This window comes from Pseudopipra pipra, chromosome 5 (genome assembly GCF_036250125.1).
Source record: "Pseudopipra pipra isolate bDixPip1 chromosome 5, bDixPip1.hap1, whole genome shotgun sequence".
In the NCBI taxonomy this organism is placed as follows: Eukaryota; Metazoa; Chordata; class Aves; order Passeriformes; family Pipridae; genus Pseudopipra; species Pseudopipra pipra.
Genome location: NC_087553.1, coordinates 20,756,912 through 20,775,433, shown reverse-complemented (window position 1 = coordinate 20,775,433; position 18,522 = coordinate 20,756,912). Strand labels below are relative to the sequence as shown.

Genomic DNA, 18,522 nt, shown 5'->3' with positions numbered 1-18,522 from the left:
ACTGCCTGAATCATTTACTGTTTTTATTATTGCTGAACAACGTGGTAATAACAGAGGCCAAGACTTTCAGAAATTATTTCCCAGAGCTGTTCTACTTCAACCATATTTAGACATCTGAAAAAATGAACCTGCAAAAATTCAGTAAGATTTACAAATGTAGCTGACATTCCTGTGTTTGAGAGCCTTTTCTAGCATGCAGAAGTGTGTGATTCGTAGCCTACTTCAGGCAATTTCTTTATAACCTTTTAGTTTTGGCTTGATATTTGTCTTGATAAACATGCAAGTTTTAAAATTTTTGCTTTCTCTAGATTTATTTTTAACCATCTTCATACCCTTTGCATTTCATGTGCCATTGTAACACAAAACAAGGGAGTTGAGCACTGTATAAATACAAGATTGTTTGTTGACATTATTTTCCTTGTTTTAAGGCATCATTGAAAATAAAGCATTTCAAACCAGATATTTTTGAAAATCAATATGTTTTCAGTTACTGAAATAATAGCTTGATGTGGAAAACTCTCAAAATCATGCCACTATCCTTGTAGGGAAGTTCTGCACAAAGGTCCTTTGTACGTTTGGGTTCTTGGTATCCATTTCATTGACTTGGCCTTCTCTCCATTCTTTGGTTTTTGTGTTCTCTTTATTTGAAAACAACACTTGATATTATGTGTTCCCTTACGTGCTAAGATCTCGAACTAGTTTCCCAAATGCATTTATTGGATTGTCTCTAAGGTAGGAAGGGTTGTAGCAGCTTAGCACATTAACAGAGTGAAATGTTGAGAGCTTTTAGTTACTCAGAGTAAGAAGGTACTCCTGTTCAATGCTTAGAAAGAATCTGAAGACTGCCTCCCTAGTCCTGTATTTTAACTGCTGAGCAACACTAATTTCTGACTTACATACACTCTCAGCAGAGATGAAATGATATTTAATCATGGGCCAGGATTCTTGAAGGATGCTGATGTTGAGTTTTTCAGGACAAACAAAGTCTGGGCAGAGAGTTTTGCAGAGAAGAATAAATGCCTTGAGGAAATGCATATTCCTTCTGTGCAGTATCTTAAAACTTTGAAATAATTTTCCCAGATTCAAACCTGGATTTTTCAGGTACATTAGAGATTCCTGTAATAGGAGGATAGTTAAAGCACTTTCTCTCTTACAGGACTGACATGATTATGAAAGTACTGGAGTTTATGCATGCCCCTCATTTAAGCAGATGAAGCTAATTATTGTCATGGGAGTTAGCTGTACAGATGGAAAGACATTTCCAGTTAGCATCAAATAGATTGGATTTATCAAAGTTAAGACTGAGGATGGAGCATGACTTTGTTAAAGGGACAGTCTTTCCTCTTTAATTATTGTAATGATCTAGCAAATTCTTGAGCTTGGCATTATTTTGAAATATCTTTGTTTCTTGTCTCAGGAGCTGTGTCAGCAACACAGTTCTTTGTTCCTGATGATTCCACTACAACAAACCAAGGGAATTCATGTGTTTAAGATAACACAAGTCATTATGTTCTTCCCTTGTCCCCATTTGCTGACAAGGATGAGTTAGGAGAATGGAGAAAGTACAGGGTATCTCTGAGTGGGTGTATCTCTTGTTGTTATAGATGAACACTCAGTTGTTTGGTCTCATTACATCAGCTCACTTTGGCAGTGGCCCTGTAAGAGTTGCTCAAGACAGTTGAGAGTGAACAATGCTGTGTAAATTATCTCATTGGAAAGGGGTGCTTTTATTGCAGTCTGACATTAGAGAGGTAAAGTGAGCAAGCAGTGGTGTTTGACCTAGAGTCCTTAACATGGTTTGAATTACTGTAGTCAGCAGGCAGATATTCAGGATTTTTTACATTCCTAATTATGTTGGAAGGACTGTCTGTTAGCTGGAGCAAGAGACTGGGAGTCAGGATTTGGCCATAGCATTTTATCACTTCTCCTCCTTATGTCTCAGTTTACCTATCCGTAATACAAGAACTAATTTCTATGTGTTTCAAGATTCTGAATAAACAAAATCAAGCAGAGGTAAAGGCTTATTATTTCTGATTGATTTTTATTTTTTGCTATGATTTGCTTATGATTCTTTTTAATATTTCCACTCAGGATTAAAACCATTTGCTTTTTTTTTCTTTTATTGAAGACTCGGTCTTTGCTCAGTGTGTTTGAAGAAGATGCAGGAACCCTTACTGAATATACAAACCAGTTGCTTCAGGCAATGCAACGAGTCTATGGTGCTCAGGTAATTTTTCATTTGTGTTTCTTTTGTTCACGGTGGAGTAGAAGATGAATTGCTATTATGATGCTGTTATTTACATGAGAGTTGCAAAGTACCTGTACATCTTGTGGTTTAAGGGGAGTCATGGGTGTTTTTCATCTGGTATCTCAGCCCCTTCCCTCCTTAATGCTCGGAAAAGTCATATTCATGAAAAAGATCTTGTTTTCTTTGTCTGTCTCCAAGCAATTCAGGAAAGTAAAATTGTGGTATGCCCTTACCTTAGGGTGCATTGAAAGGCCAGTCTTGACAAAATTGCTTACCTAAACGTAAACACAATACACAGGCACTCACTGACTTTAGGCACCTAACTTAGATGCTGTGACTCACCTTTTGGAGGGAGCTGTCTGTGTCTGTTGATTACAGAGAGAATGTGCACTTTGGATCATACTGAAGTCAAGTACCTACAGTAGCCAGAGTGAAAAGTATGGGAGCAGGAGCAGAAAAAATAACATTTTCTAAAGTACTTACATGACCTAGATGACTGAATCCCCTCGAAATTATATCCAGTGCTTTGGAAAAGGTTACTGTAAATCTGAGTGATTTTCAGTGAAGCTGATTCCCATGTGCATAAAACTAGATATTTCAAAATACCCTATCTAGGTCTTGAAAGACAAACACAGTATGTCATGGAATTTTTGCAAGTATTTATGTAGGTTAGATACCTGAGTTCCCTAGAAACAGCTTTTCTATTCTTAAACCAGTAAATCAGAGTACACAGAGAGATGAGGACAATGGGGATATTTTGAATTTACTGGAAGAGTGCCTGATTCTGATTCTTATATTATTAGGAATCAGTTCAGCTATAAAACCACTCCAAGTATGTGTCCATTTGGTGGGACTACGCTTTGAGTGACTGATAGTTTGACTTGGAAGAACTAATTTCCCAGGATCTGGTGAGCTACACCTGGAAGGTCCAGCTTTGGCGAGCTTCAAAGTCTTCATGTCATGGATCTTGTGCAAATGCAGAGCAATCAGAGGCTTACAGCACAGCTTAGGTACATAGAAAACAATGCAGCCCATAGCCAGGGGCTGGAGAGGTGACATGAAATCAGCACTGAAAGTCAGTGATGGGCATTTTGGGAGAGTCTTTTAAGAGCAGGAAGAGTATGGGCACGTTGGATAGTAGGAATCTGACACCAAAGATCAGGTAGAATTGAAACAGATGAAAGAAGCAAATCAGAAGATACATTTGATTTTCAAGTGTCCAGCTTATGGAGTACATGTCTTTTTCCCCTGCTAATGACGTTTTAGGGTGGCATTTTAGGAAGTGGTTACTCTGATCTGTGATTTAAGACAAAATGCTTTATCTGCTTTTGTTTGCCTCTTCCTTTTCATCTTGGTTTTTAGCCTTCTCTATTTCTCTTGTTCCACAGTTATGACATTTCCTCTTTCTTCTCACTGTCACAGCACATTTACCCATCTGTATTTTGCAGTACTACTGAATCTGCTTCATTTTCCCAGCACTTCTTGGCCACTTCTTCCCTGAACACTGCTTTAGTTTGATATATTCAGTCACTTGTGAGTATTGAAATATGTCTTCAGAGTTTTATGCCATTTTGAGAAGTAGAAATAGAAGGGTAATGCTGAATTGCCTACTAAACCTCAATGGACAGTTAAGAAAAATCTATGTGTAATATTTCTTGGCTGGCTAATCACAACTTGAGAGAAAAAGAATTTTTGTGTGGGCCTCAGGAGCAGCATGTGCTACCAACCCTGTAAAAGCTGAGAGTATGGAGAAGTCAGTTTCTGAATTTGCCTTTTTATTTTCCTGACTTAAATTTTCTCTCTGCAAAGTCAAATTTTCTCTTTGCAAAGTCATTGCAATCCCCTGCTCTGATTTCCCTATCTGTAAAATAGGGATTACGGTTACTGACCTACTTTAAGGCAATGACCATAAAAATGACTGGAATCACAGTCATGGCAGTCAGACAAAGGAGTGAGTTGTACTAGTCCGCAGTTTTGGAAATTAAGGGTTTATAACCCCTCAAAACACTTATGACAGTTTTAAAAATGGTAATTTTGTTTTCTTCCTAACTTTGTTCTGAACTGTAACATTTCTAACATTTCCTAGATGTCTTAACCATGTTTTCAAGATCCTTTTGGAGTAGTTTACTAGAAGCTTGGTGTCTCTTGTGATGAAAACTCAAATTTTCATGTAATTCAAACCACTGTAGCTTGTGATCAAATAACAATAGTTAATGGTTCTGAATGGATTCAGTGCAAAGTCTCAGGGAAGTAGCAATTAGTACCAACTGCATGCTGTTAATTATCCTCGTGGATATATGCATACAGTTATCTCAAAACACTGCTTTGTGTGTAGAGCAGCAGTAAACTTGTAAATTGACAGCTCAAGCTGCTTTGAACACTTCGATCAGCGAATTTGAAAGCAGTGTGAAAGAGAAATATTTGCCCAGAGTTTTTAAAAACCCTTAGGAAAATGGGAATCTTTTAAAACATCTTTTCAGACTTATGTGTATTCAAGCAGGACTTAAAGACTGTAAGGAGGGATCTGCAGCATCCTATCACAGGGTGTAGCAGTGGATATGCTGCTCAGGCACCTGGAGCTGTTGGACGTGGAAGGGCCAATAACAGACAGGCTGGAGTTGGATGCCTTTGGGTGCAAGGCCCTCAGAATGTCACGAGCCTCTGATTGCTCTGCAGGATGAGGACAGTGCTCTCACCTCCTTGGGCACCCACACCAGGTGTGGTGACTCTCTCCTGCACGTGGAGATCTTTAGTGAAAAAGAGGCTGCGATGCTGCGAGGCAGATGCAGTGTATGATGCCATGATTGAGGAGAAGTCACAGGAACCAAAAGCAGTGCTTGAGGAGTGAGGTTTGGTTGATCTGACAAACCCACGTGTGTAAATACAGTGAAGCATTTTTATGTTCATCAAATAAACCACATCCTTGTGAGTATATATTATATATATACTTCCTTCTGTAGTTCTCCCATCTGTGTTGTGGTACCCTGAAGTAGTTATCATGATATCGGTCTTGTAGAGGAAATCTTCCTTGCAGAGTTCATTCCTGTAGTTCTTCCTCCTTGCAAGCAAGCCCTGATGCTGCGTCTGGCATTACTGCTGAGTTCTGTGAATGTCGTGTTTGTCATTCTGTACATTTTATTACCTGACCAATATATAATGCAGCAAGCAAAGACTGTTAGAAAATTCTGTTTACTCAAGTTACAGTGCTGAGGCTCTTGCAATGGTGTATGAGCAAAGTGTGCACAGTTTACCTTCCTGACTTACCACTGTCATAGTAAGGGATTTTCAGAGCTTTACTATTATTTCCAGTTCTCCATCATGCTGTAGAAATGGCTGAGCTGGGATCTTCACTTGAAACAAAAGGCCATTTAGCAAAGTCAGGAGACTGTTGTGTCTCTGCTGACTATTAGAAGGGATAAACAGTTAAGCAGGTTAAAGGAAAGTAAGATGCAGTATTTTGTCACTGTAAATAGGTTTCATGTCATGAGTCCAGACAAATCTGTCTAGATACGAGGGGCAGTGATGACTGAAGGGGAGTAAAAAGAAACACATGCTGTCTTTATAGATACATCTGGAGAGGGGACAGCATGGGAATTGTGAAGTGTAATTCTGTTCAGCATCTGTATCTCTGTGAGCAGTTGCCTTGTAATTCCAGAGTCACACAGGTAAAGCTGCAACAACCTCTGGGGCTCACTGCCTTTTTATGTCCAGTCTCTTAAGGAAACTCTTGACAATTATGGAATAGTCTTGGTTTATAGGTACCACATTACATGGGAATCAGGACAGCTTGAATCTGTCCAGGGCTGTTTTAGGTAGTGCTTCATAACAGTGTTACTTCTCTCCACAAATTCAGGACACCTCATGTCTGCATTTTTCTACAGTGCTGCTTGTTTCATTTTCCTGTGCATTGCCTTCACTAGGCTGTGACTCAGTAGATAGGTGTCAGGCTCTCTAGGGTATGCATGAATTTTTATATTTATTATGTTGTAGAGCTAACCCCAAGTGTTCAGGGTTCTTAAATTAGTTCTTGCTTAAATAGCAAGTAAGCACTGATACAGTTTTTCTTTTAATTGCTTTCTTTTAATGTGTAAGGGAACTATTGTGTTCCCTTTTCAAATTATAAGACTTTTTTTCCCAAAACCTTTTAAGGAATAAAATTTAAGTTAGCATTTTGTAAACTTGGCAGTTCCACATAGAGGAGCTTCAATAGATAGTAGAAAGGATAAACATTTGCAATAAACTGCAGTTGTCAGCACTGACTCCTGTGAAGTCCTGTATTTTTGTTCCATATTCATTGTAAGTATGCATCACATATCTCTTACCTTCCTGAGGCCTGTTCACCATATGTTGCTAACACAGGTAATCAGCACATTACCACGTGAGCACCAATGTGTTAACAAAGGCCTGGGTTTTAATATTGCCTATAAAGTTGGAGTTGTCGCCATGCCTGGGAGCAGGATCTGGAGATTTGAGGAAGCATAAATGTACCTTGCTGATAGTAATTGTTTTGAAAGAAACTGGAGAGATTATTTCCATACTGAACTAGCCATCCTATTGTAGCTGCTTTTGCTTCTTTACAGTGGAGCTTTGCCTAGTGTCTTCTATTTCTTGAATCTATCCTCTGCTGAGCTGTTCCTGTTTATGAGGACGGAATGCCATGCTGGGAACCAGCAGCAGGGCAAGCCATATGTTAGCCTGATCTTGTAAAGTGCTGCACAGCCTGATCACCCTGGTGAGGCTTAGCTCCTTGCAACTCTGGATTCATGTTTCCAAGCCATTTAATATGCAAACCTAAGCCTGTAGGACTGTGCCATTTACTAGATTGCTGGAGAATTCTACTTTGTAGGAAGATGATAAGCACATATAAATCGAGCTGCATAAAACAGTTGCATCAAGACCCAGTTCTTTTTGTGCTGTGCCTGATTTGAAGGTAGATGTGCTGCCTAGTTCTCAAAGGATGGGAAGGCTGCAACTACCTCAGGGACCTTCTCCTTAACCTGTTTTTTTTCCTCACTTATGGGGCATTAAGCTTTCCCAGATGTAAGCTAAATTTCATTATGTGTCATTCTGCACGTTCATAGTGCAGACCAGTGCAGACCTTTACCAGTATCTTGTTGTTTACATGAAGTAAACACTGCTCTGTGCTGGTTACTTGTAGGGTTTTAAAAATGCCAACTTTAGCAGGCATAGGAAAGTTGCTTTGCAGAAAGCTTCGTTATATTGGGATTGGAATTGGACATGCTGGAGTAGTTCTGTGTCTGTAGATATTAATTTATAGCTCAACTTCATCCTTTACATGCCTCCAGATTTGTAGTCTGTCTATGGAAATATCTTCAGACTTCAGCAGATTATTCCTCAGAGTTGATTTTGGAAAAATACAAGAAGATACTCTAAAAATGGATGGATTGCCTCACTGGTTAATGGTTAATGGTGTGGATATTTATTACAAAGAGGTTATAGAAAAATCATACTCTCTTCTGATGATATGGACAGCTTCATGAATAAAGGTAGTGAAGGTAGTGATAGTGAAGAAGGTGGAGTCAACACATAAAAAATCACATGCCTTTTCTCTGGCACTAGATCAGAAAATAAGTTGGACTTTTTTTTTTTTTGCTGACTTATTTGAAGATAGGGTGAGGTACAGAAATAAGTTGAGAATTAAACTGTTTTTTTAATCAATGGTTTTTCATTTTTGGTAGATTAATGATAGATTGAAGACACAATTTCCATTACCTTACACATTTGAATTGGACTTAGTGAACTCTATATCTATAAAAATCTATTCCTAGGGCTGTCATGCCAGCCAAGGTTAAAGAAAAAAAAAAAAAGTCAACACATCTGTAGTCACTGCTGATTGCTTTATGCTTATTTACATACAGTCTTTTCTTCCTTCCTTTCTTCCTTCCTTCCTTCTGGTACACTTTTTTTACATTAATGCTGCAGTAGTTAAGTAAAACCTTTTACTGTTAAGTAAAACCTTTTAGTGCAGATGACTGTATGTGCAAGGCCCAGTACTGGTTAAGTTTGCCTTCATTTAGAATACTTTGATTTCTGTTCAGGATTTTATTGAGTTTCTGCCTGCTATTTCATGAATAGCTCTCCACTCCATAATTGTGTGATGAATTCTGAAATGTTAAGGTGATGTGGAGTCGGGATCATATCATAGTTTTTTCTTTTGCTGTGGTATACTGAATTTCAGTCACTTCAGGATAAAGGAAATGAATGCTGCTGTATTCCGTGGGAAAATGTCTTGCAAAAAGATTAAAACCTGTTAAAATGATTTGCCTGGATTTAGTGGATCTGTCAACTGAAGCAATGCAAATTCTTCTAAGACTTCTAAGTCTTGAGACTGATTGGTAGCAGAGTGGGGGGAGGGGAAAAGGCTGATTAGGAAGAAATGGAAGGAGGATTAAACCAAACTTTCCCAGATTAGCGTGCTTAGTAATGCAGTATTACCACTAGGTCAGCAGAGCACTTTGCCTGCTTCCTGTTCCTTGTGCAATGGACTGAGTTTCAACTTGATAGCTTGATTTGATTTGTTAACAGCTTTTGGGTGTGTGCCTGTGTTTGGTTTTGTTTTGATTTTTTGTTTGTTTGTTTGTTTTCCCAAGTGATACAATGAATGACTTTGTGCCTCTAAGGGGAACTAAGTCTGGCAGGTGTTGGGAGAGAGGATGAAGGACCCAGGATTAACTCTCCCACATGGGGTAGGGAATTGAGTAACAAGTTGTGCTGTTCTGACACAAAGAACTGAGACTATAAATGAGAAATACAACCTGCTGGCAGCAGTGGGTTATGAATGATGCATGGAACTATTGTCCCAAAATCAGCCTAAAATCCAAAAGTAAGTTTTGTGTCAGGCACATCTGTCAATTTGTTCTGTATCTGGAGTAGCATGCTACGGATGTCTTCTTGGCATCTATAGTTAACTGCTGTTACCTGATCATGTACTTGGGAAGCTGTTGTTAATTTACACCCCTTTGAGACCCTCAGGGCTTCTGTATTTCCCCTATTATCCTATCACATACTGGAGACTACTCCTGGGGAGTAGTGATCACTGGAGGTTGCTTATTCCACACAGCTCTTTGCATTGCCATCTTCAAACTGTCCCACGTGTATGTCCCGTGTGATGAGTAATAATGCTCCTTGTTACTATTTGAACATTATGTGAGGAAATCGAGGGTTCAGTCTTTAAAAACCAGACTGGTAGAAGCTTGGGGGATGGCTAACAAAAAAAGGATGCCTTTGGTGTCAGCCCATTATTCTGAAGCTCCTTCTAGTGTTAGCAAGTTTAACCCAGAAGAATATATTTCCCAACTTCAGAGCAGATAACACAATTGCAGACTTTGCAGGAATAAGTAAATTGAAACAAAAAGTGGGGGGGAAAGAGCGTGTTTCTAATACTCAGTTTGTTTCAAAAGATTTCTCTCACTCTGACCCAGCTGTACATCTTACAGACGGCATCACAGTTGCTGTGTGAGGACTTAGTCTTCTTGCAGTTATTACTCAGCTCTCTCTTTCAGGTTGTGTTTATGAAAAAGATCCCACGTCTGAGAACCTCTGCTTCTTTTTGTAATCTTAAATTCCACCCACGTGCATACAAACAAAAAAACAAACCCCTTTTAATGTCATGTTATACATGCAAGGAGTCCCATCCTTCCTGTCACCAGCTCATTGCTTGCTAGCTCCGCTTCGAAGGTAGTGAAGTTTCTCAGATGTTATTGTAGCTTGGGGGCAGATAGTTAGGGCTCATTCCTATCCTTGCCTGAGCCCTTAACAGGTTTTTTTTTTTATTATAAAGCACAACCTTGGAAGGCCTCTACTGCCCCATCTCCACCCACCTCTGAGTGTTACCACCAGAGTGCTTTAAGATGGTCAGAATCATGTCACTCAGTTTTTCCTGCTATGTGTTTACATACAGCTGCTGTTACCTGGGCTGTGGCTGGCTGTGTTTTTTTCTGAATACTCGGGTACTTAAGACTGACTAAATGTTTGGGCCTTGATGCCCATATTAACCCTCCTTCCTGACATGTCAAGGTGGTATGGAAGGATCAGGATGTAATACAGTATGTCAGACGTGGCATCAGGACACAGTAAAAGGTGTTTCAGGATCTCTGGCCCAGATGGCTTACTGTGCTTTGCTCTGCTTGCTCAAGATGACAAGAGACAATAAGAGAGCACACAAACTCTGTCCCAGTTTTAATGGTTTTCTCAATCAGCCCCAGTATAAAGGGTTCTATTAAAGCAGTTCAGAGATTGCCTCTAGTTTTATAAACTCTCTATGGGCTTATGTGTTTGGAGACAGGAATAGCTTGTGTTAAGGTTAAAATTAAATTAAAAGTGATTAGTTTTCTGCATTACTGAGGAAGAGAAAGATCTGACAAGGATTAAGACAGATCCCAGTTACCCCTTCCCCTTTTTCTTTTTTTCTAGTTTTAAGTCACTGTTAGCAAATCAGGGATACAGCAGCTGATATACCAGTGTTAGAAATACATTGATTAAAGATTGACATATCCAAATGCTTGTCTGTTTTTTCCAGCTGTCAAGCAAAATTATGTGCCTTCCCTACAAGTCTTGCCTTGAGTAAGCACGTCTGGAGGATGTGTGTGCTTTCATTGGCTGGTGTAGCCATGAGAATAGAGATGAGCTGTTTTGTGCTCCTGTATCCACTTAAAGCACTGTAATTACATTGGCACATTCCCTGAGCATGAATGCATTATGAAAGCCCATCTGCTGGTTCTCTTTATTGATGTAGATTTTGGGGAAAGATGATTAACCAATATGAAACATTCTTATGCTGGAATGGTGGCTTTCGTGTTTGAGATTGTTCTAGCTTTGTTATATTTTTGGAGTGGGGGAAACCCAACCCCAAAACTAACCCCCAAATCTTACTTCTATTCAGAGTAATTAAACCGTGTGTTGATTAGGTCTGAAGTATACCTGTTATTGCTGCTTCTCTATGCAGGTATTTTGGGACTAGTTGCTTACACACAATTGAATGTTTGTGTGGGTAGGTTCAGATTCAGTGAAGAAGCTGGTAACAAAGTAGTAGTAACAGCAGAGCTAAGGACTTTTCATTATTTCTATTAACATGTTATTTTTTTTTGTAGAATGAAATGTGTCTTGCCACACAACAGCTTTCAAAGCAGCTCCTTGCCTATGAAAAGCAGGTATGTCCAGCATATGACTTTGATTTCTTTTCTGCCTCAGCACTTGTGAAGAAGTCTGTGTAAATAATGTGTGTTCCAGAAGTGCTCAGGGCATTTGCTTTACTTAGTTTCATGTGAAGGCTGTTGTGAAATTCCCCAGGATGTTGAAGGGAGTTAGGTCATTCTTGAGAATCTTAAAAAACCCCAACCAACCAAAGAAAACCCCCCAAAAAGGTGCAAAATGTGAGTTAATAATCTTATGAAGATACAAACCAGTTTGCTCCTGTTACATGACTGTGACTTTAAAATGACTATAATAAGAATTAAGTGTTGTCCAAAATCCATTTAATTTAAAACAAGAAGAGCAGGGTAAAAGGATGTGTATTAATGAGTTTCTGTTTTTTAATTTAGTTTTATCATTTATTGCATTTTGTAGGAGTATTCATTAGCTTTGTAGTAAAATATGTGTTGTATTTTATACTCACCTTTATTGATTTACAGACCAAATATGTGTTTCTATTTCCAGCATTTTGCCTTAGGCAAAGGAGATGAAGAAGTGATATCTACCCTTCATTATTTTTCAAAAGTTGTGGATGAGGTAATTCGAGTTGCTAATATTCTATTCTTACAATATAGAATATAAGTTTTTCTTTGAGTCTGTCCTTTTGATTCTGAGCCTTTCCACTGAAGGCTAGATTGTGCCTGGGTTTTAGAGAGTCATTCAATTCAGGATAAGGAAGTATAATATCATCCTTCTGTAATGTTAAGAGCTGTTTCTGTGGCTTCATTCCACATGCTGTCCTCAGAGCAAAGCTGAACTTCTTAAGGGAACCTAAAAAAAGGCTGAAATAGGATGTGTCATGTAGGCTGGGGCAATTTTTTATTTAATTCCATTTTAAAATGATATTTACATTTCTAAGCTTTAAAAACTGTAGTTTGAGCCAAAACTTGCCAGGTATAGATGCAGGGCAGCTGTGAATTAGTAAAGTTGCAGTTTAGTTGCTGTGAGATCCTGCAGAATCCAAAGGTGTCTGGGGAAGGCTGCAGTGCTGAAAACAGGTTGGGCACTGCAGCTGTGTGCACTGAACACTTCTATTCCCTGTAGTTTTCTGCTAAGTACTGGGAGTCTTTCTAAATGCTTCTGTTGACCTGCCCATATAACATTTGAAGATAATCTTAGTATTGAGCTCCTTCTTGCTTAAGTATCATTTGTCACATCACTCTTTCTGCTGTGAGCAGGGCTGTGCCATCAGAGATGTGTTGTTCTTGTTAGTCTACTTTCAACTTTCATTAAGAAAGCAAAAGTCTGTATGAGGTCTGCTGTTTGGGACAGGAAATAGGGTTGTGGGGCAAAAAGTAAGTTAAAAATTTTAAAGCCCATGGATAACTAATGATACAGTGAGAGGAATTCCAAAGGTTTACTTTTTCTTTAGGCTTCTCTCATTGCACTGTGTGCTCTCAGGGGATACTTCAAAGGAGCATTTGTTGTCCCCTGTTGTGATTGTGTTCAAGGTAACCCTCATGAATGGAATGAGTCTAGTCATCATGGTGGGAATGTAACTCCATGGTGTAGAGACTAACAAAAACAGGTTAATAAAGGCTAATTACAGTTTAAATCCTGCTGTGTTAAGCATTAAAATTAGGGCAGTCAAGTGAACTGCCCTAATACATTATGTGGGAACTGAAAAGTTTTTGGATCCATGAAAAATACCAGGCAGGAATTAAGCATTTAGGAAAAAATCCCCATCTGTATTGGATATCTCGAGAAATGTATTTTAAGCATTGAAGTATGTTATATCTTTTTTTTCTTTTTTTATTTGTCTCCCAGGAATAAATGGCAGGCTGGGAAGTGTTTTTTTATTTATTTACACTGTGTCTTAGAACATTCCTCTGTTCTTTGTTTCAGCTCAATATCCTTCATTCTGAACTGGCAAAACAGCTTGCGGATACAATGGTTCTCCCAATAATACAATTTCGGGAAAAAGATCTCACAGGTAAATTTTATTCTAAGTTTTCATTTTCCCTCACGTGTTCCTTCTTGCTTATTTCATCATAAACTGACACATAATGCCATGTAATAATTTGTTCTTTGAGGATTAGCAGAAAAGTTTTTGTGTCACTTTTTTTTTCCTGCTGCAGAATTTCATTGACAGGTGGATGCTTTTACTCAGGCAAAAACCAGTTCAAGTTCACCACATAACATTTTGTGCACCATATGGTGGAAGTTTGAAAATACACAGCTTTGTTCTTTGCTGGATCACTCTGCTTTTACACTAGTCAATTCTCCTGAAGTCATTGATGTTATAATTGTCTGAAGAAGGGCAGCTTAGCAGTGAGTCTGGCTTGCAAACAGAATTTATCCCACTTCAGAAATTTGGGGCTGTTAGACAAGCACAAGCAAGAATTTTTTTTTAACTTCAGAGACTAGTATATTCCCTCTCTTTTGAGGAAACAGTCCTCTTTAAATCCTTGCTATGCAAGGGTGGTTCCAAGTAACCTGATTACACAAATTTGGAAATTCATTACTTAAACAGCAGGGCAGTAATGCAAACATCTGGTGTAATTTCAAAAGAAACAAGCTCATATTGAAGGTCAAGGACACTCTTACCTACTCATGCAACAGAAACATGAGTGTTTATTGCAGCATTTTCTTTCTTTCTTTCTTTTCTTTTTATTAAAGTCCACTGCTCATTCCACTAATCTCAGTCCCATTTATGTACTTTTTATAGACATCATTTTGATGGGAGACAAAACAACTATAGCAAAACAATGGCTTTTAAGTTCTTTACAGTATCTCATTTGAAATTGTGAAGACATCCAGGTGTCTTTGTTAATGACTATCTTGTTTATCATATAATGTCAAATATAAAGCAGGATTTGGATGGTATGATGTTGGTTCTATAAACACTTTTTCACCTCTTTAATGAGGCTTCACTGATAGAATAATTCTATTTCCATGTTTGTGGATTCTTCCCTCTTGTTGATAAAAAAATACATGAAAATGCATATAAAGCCTGCAACCAAAGCCTCACTGCTTCATGACAAAAAATGAAAGTTTCTTCAGCTTCCCTGGAAGTCAAAATTTTTTTTGTTCTATCCATCGCAACCTCAGTTTTTTTCTGACACAGTTTGTGCAAGAGCATTTTTAGTAGAGGCCTGGCCCTATTGAAATCTCCTTGAGGCATCAAACTAGGAAGCAAGGAAGATTAACTGTGTTATTGTTTTTACTTTTAACCTTGTTACATCCTTCTATTGAATACTGTAAAAACCTCTAGGTACGAGTTAGTCACACGTGCCAAGAATTTCTGTCTTTCTGCATCAGAGTCATGATGAAGTGTCCTGGGGAGAAAAAAATGGTGTGAAGCTGATTAATGAGTAGGGACTTAAAAATAATCAGACACCATGATGACCTCCTACAATTTCCCTTTAGTATTTTCACAGCTGCATAATGTCTGTTCTTGTGAATGTGCTTTCTTTGTAGCTTTTTGAGAGAGTTTTGTCAGTTAAAGCATTCGTTGGTGTAGACACTAAGAGTAGCTTGTGCCCAGCACTTGTAAAGTTGTTTAGTTTGTCTTCTTTCTACCTGTATCAGAAACTCGTGGCCAGTGCTTGTTACAGAAGTACCATAGCCAGCTGTCAGATGTGTTAGATGCATATTTCTTTTAATGGAGAAACTTAGCAAAAAATGTTTCACCTTGAGGAAGATTTATGTACAGGAAAGGGACTTTAGTTCAAGCACAAGTCCTATGAGGAGAGGCTGAAGGAGCTGGGGCTGTTCAGCCTGGAGAAGAGGAGGCTCAGGGGAGACCTCATCACACTCTACAACTCCCTGAAAGGAGGTTGTAGCCAGGTGGGGGTTGGTCTCTTTTCCCAGGCAACTATCAGCAAGACAAGAGGGCATGGTCTCAAATTGTGCCAGGGGAGGTTTAGTTAGATATTAGAAAGAATTTCTTTCTGGAGAGGGTGATCAGACATTGGAATGGGCTGCCCAGGGAAGTAGTGGATTCTCCGTCCCTGGAGATTTTTAAAAAGAGACTGGATGTGGCACTCAGTGCCATGGCCTAGTAACCACAGCAGTGTTGGATCAAGGGTTGGACTTGATGATCTCGGAGGTCCCTTCCAACCCAACTGATTCTATGATTCTATGATCTCTTAGATGTATGGGTCTTAGATTTCTCAGTATCACATAAGCATTGTCAGGAAGTTGTTCAGAACTGCTGATCTTTTATGATAGTGGTCAGCCTTTTGCCATAACAAAAATGATGCTTCTTTGGGTAAATGACACTGGCAGGTAAGGCATCTTTTTCAGTGTCAACTTGCTCAATAAGTAAACTCACTTCACCCTTAATTTGCTATCTGCCTATTCATTTCCTTAGCAGCTGATATGGTTTAGCCTTTTCAAGGCAGGCACAATGTATACATCTCTGCTGTGAAAGGGCTGGAAGTGACTTGGGCAATAAACATAATGGTCTCAGTTGAACAAAGTGTTTACAGCAGTTTTTACTTCGAATATTTGATTTCTCTTTTCCAGAAGTAAGCACATTGAAGGACCTTTTTGGCCTTGCTAGCAACGGTATGTGTCCCTGTTTTGTTTGTTTCTGTTTGCGTGCACTTGTTATATCACAGAAGACATTTTTAATCTATGCACACACACATCACATTGCTAAAAACAATAATATTCCTTGTCTACAGAACATGACGTGTCCATGGCAAAGTATAGCAGGTTACCGAAAAGGAAAGAAAATGAAAAGGTAACAAACATTAAAAGCAAATGTTTTCCTCAGCCATTCTGTCTGCATCACTGTTCACTTAGGAACTTCGGAGAGTTCATCGCTTAAATTCACAACAGCTCCAGAGTACTTGTAATTTTGTTTCCAAGCAGACACAAAGCTTTTCAACATCAACTCAGCAAAGTCATACCTGTTTTCTCCCACGTTAGGCAAGTGATTAAATATTGTGCTGAACTAGTGCCCTTCAGGTCCATGGGAGCTCTTCAGGCAGAGGCCATCCAAATGGCTGTAAATAGATTTGTGTAGGCCTACTGTTGTACAGCTGAGGTGATGATGCAGCATCACTGGAACAATTCATTGTGAACTGTCATGTAGCCTTGTGTCTGCTGTTTCTAAAGTGTTCCATTTCTTCACGTCTACCTTCCTTAAATTTCCCTGTTGTGGACTGTCATTCCTCTTAACTCTGTTGGTGGGATTGTTCTACATTTCTTCTTCTTTGCCCACTGGACCACTATTGCAAAATACATCCCTTTATGCCAAAAAGCATGTGACTGGCCCTATCCTAAGAGTGAATCAGTTCTACAGGATGGTCCTTGTAAGGTAATGCATTACAGAACAAAATGTGACATAGCATATGGTGAATTATTCATCTCTGATTTCTGCACTTGCAGATTTGTGTTGTGATCTCAGCTGCAAATAAATTTCTTGCAGAGAGATCAGATCCAGATTTTTACTTGTGGTTGTTACATAGTTTGTAGTCACTGGGGCTCCCCAAAAGCTTAAGTATCTTGACAGAGAAGGGTTTGAAGTACTTGCTTTGGGGTTTGGATTTGCTTTTTTTGTTTCTCATCCTTTCTTTTAACCTGGAAAAGTTCTGTAATAAGAATTACTTAAAGATAACTTGAAAATAATCAGTAAATATATCCATATACACAGTAACACTTTGTCAACCTCTTAATTTTTACTCAGCTTAAGGCAGAAGTGGCAAAAGAAGTGGCAAATGCAAGAAGAAAGCAGCACCTTTCATCCCTGCAATATTACTGTGCCCTGAATGCTCTGCAGTACAGGAAGAGAGTGGCAATGATGGAACCTATGCTAGGATATACACGAGGACAGGTATGGACAGTAAAGCATCCATATCACTTAGACATGTTCCTGGGAAAAGTAGAACATTGTAACTCAGGATTTATTGTGAGAACTGACAAATTATAACAAGGTGTAGGTTGGGGGGAGAGGAGGAAAACAACTTGTGTTCAGCTTGCCTAGATTTTAACAACTGATTTTATTTGTGGCAGATAGATGAATGCTTAGATATTCAGGAAAGACACCAATGAAAAAAAATCCAGTACACTTATATGCAAAATCAGCCCGGGGTTAGTTTTTTCACAGCTAAGCCATCAGTGCAGTAGCATTTACTTCCACTGTTTACTCTGCACAAACTCTCCTATGTAGCAGTTCCCTTCCTGGCACAGAATGTTCAGCATACTGATGAGGAGTGTACATGATAGGGAACAGAGCATGCTCTGGAGAACTTGAAGGACAGAACAGTAGAGGGAATTGAGCAGAAGGCTGGCAAAACATTTTTCTAATTTTTATCCTACCAGTAATTTGATAGAGCATTTCTCAAGTCTGTAAAATGTAGTAATACTGGTAATCTGACTCTCTGGGATGTCAGGAGGACCAGTATTTTCACAGCATTTGATTCTCATTATCACCCATTTTAAGGGTCTTTTGTGGTTTGACACTGATGAAAGAAAGCATTGGGAAAATGAGAAACAGGCAAAATGGATGCAGTGCTCTGTTTGGGACTGTAATGTGGATCATCATCATCTCCATTGTCCTGTCCTTTGCAGATCATGTGCCCCATTTGAAACAGGTGGAAAATGAGGATTCAGTCACTTTCCCCACCATGGGAGTTCACACTGCTTCTCTGCTGCAACCATCCTAAGTGAAAGAACTGCATTGGTTTCCTTTACTGGAAGTCAAACAGAACTTACTTTCCCTGTACTTTGTCTGACAGAACTGCTGTATCTCAGTGCTTTATACAGGAAAGTCTCAGGTTGTCATGGGAATGACTCAGTAACCAGAAGCCAGTTGATATTGGTGCTTAAATATTGTGAACTGCCCTTCATCCCAAGCATATATTTTTTCATTAATTACTCAAAACATGTCTCCTATTTCACATTTCCAACAAATGAGTAGTCTGTAAGGAATTTGTGGAAGAAGTGGCTAATACAGGGTTCATTTGACTGAAAACTGACATCAACGTGTGAGCTAGGCATGTCGGTCTATCATCAGTGGGATTTAGAGCTCTTCCTCCTGAACTAGGCTTCAGAAATAAAATAGGTGAATTGTTCTTCAGGAGGGCATGACTTCTCTCCTTTGCCTGTAAAGG

At 39.0% G+C, this 18,522-nt stretch overlaps 1 protein-coding gene across 1 annotated transcript in view; it reads left to right on the top strand.

Moving 5' to 3' along the window:
• The window catches only part of APPL2 (adaptor protein, phosphotyrosine interacting with PH domain and leucine zipper 2), a 34,198-nt gene that overhangs the window by 2,975 nt on the left and 12,701 nt on the right, over nucleotides 1–18,522 (top strand). The window contains exons 2-8 of the mRNA XM_064654857.1: nucleotides 2,129–2,227; nucleotides 11,359–11,418; nucleotides 11,924–11,995; nucleotides 13,304–13,391; nucleotides 15,929–15,970; nucleotides 16,090–16,148; nucleotides 17,097–17,243. Coding sequence (XP_064510927.1) covers nucleotides 2,129–2,227; nucleotides 11,359–11,418; nucleotides 11,924–11,995; nucleotides 13,304–13,391; nucleotides 15,929–15,970; nucleotides 16,090–16,148; nucleotides 17,097–17,243 — 567 coding nt within the window. The remainder of the gene's footprint in view (nucleotides 1–2,128; nucleotides 2,228–11,358; nucleotides 11,419–11,923; nucleotides 11,996–13,303; nucleotides 13,392–15,928; nucleotides 15,971–16,089; nucleotides 16,149–17,096; nucleotides 17,244–18,522) is intronic.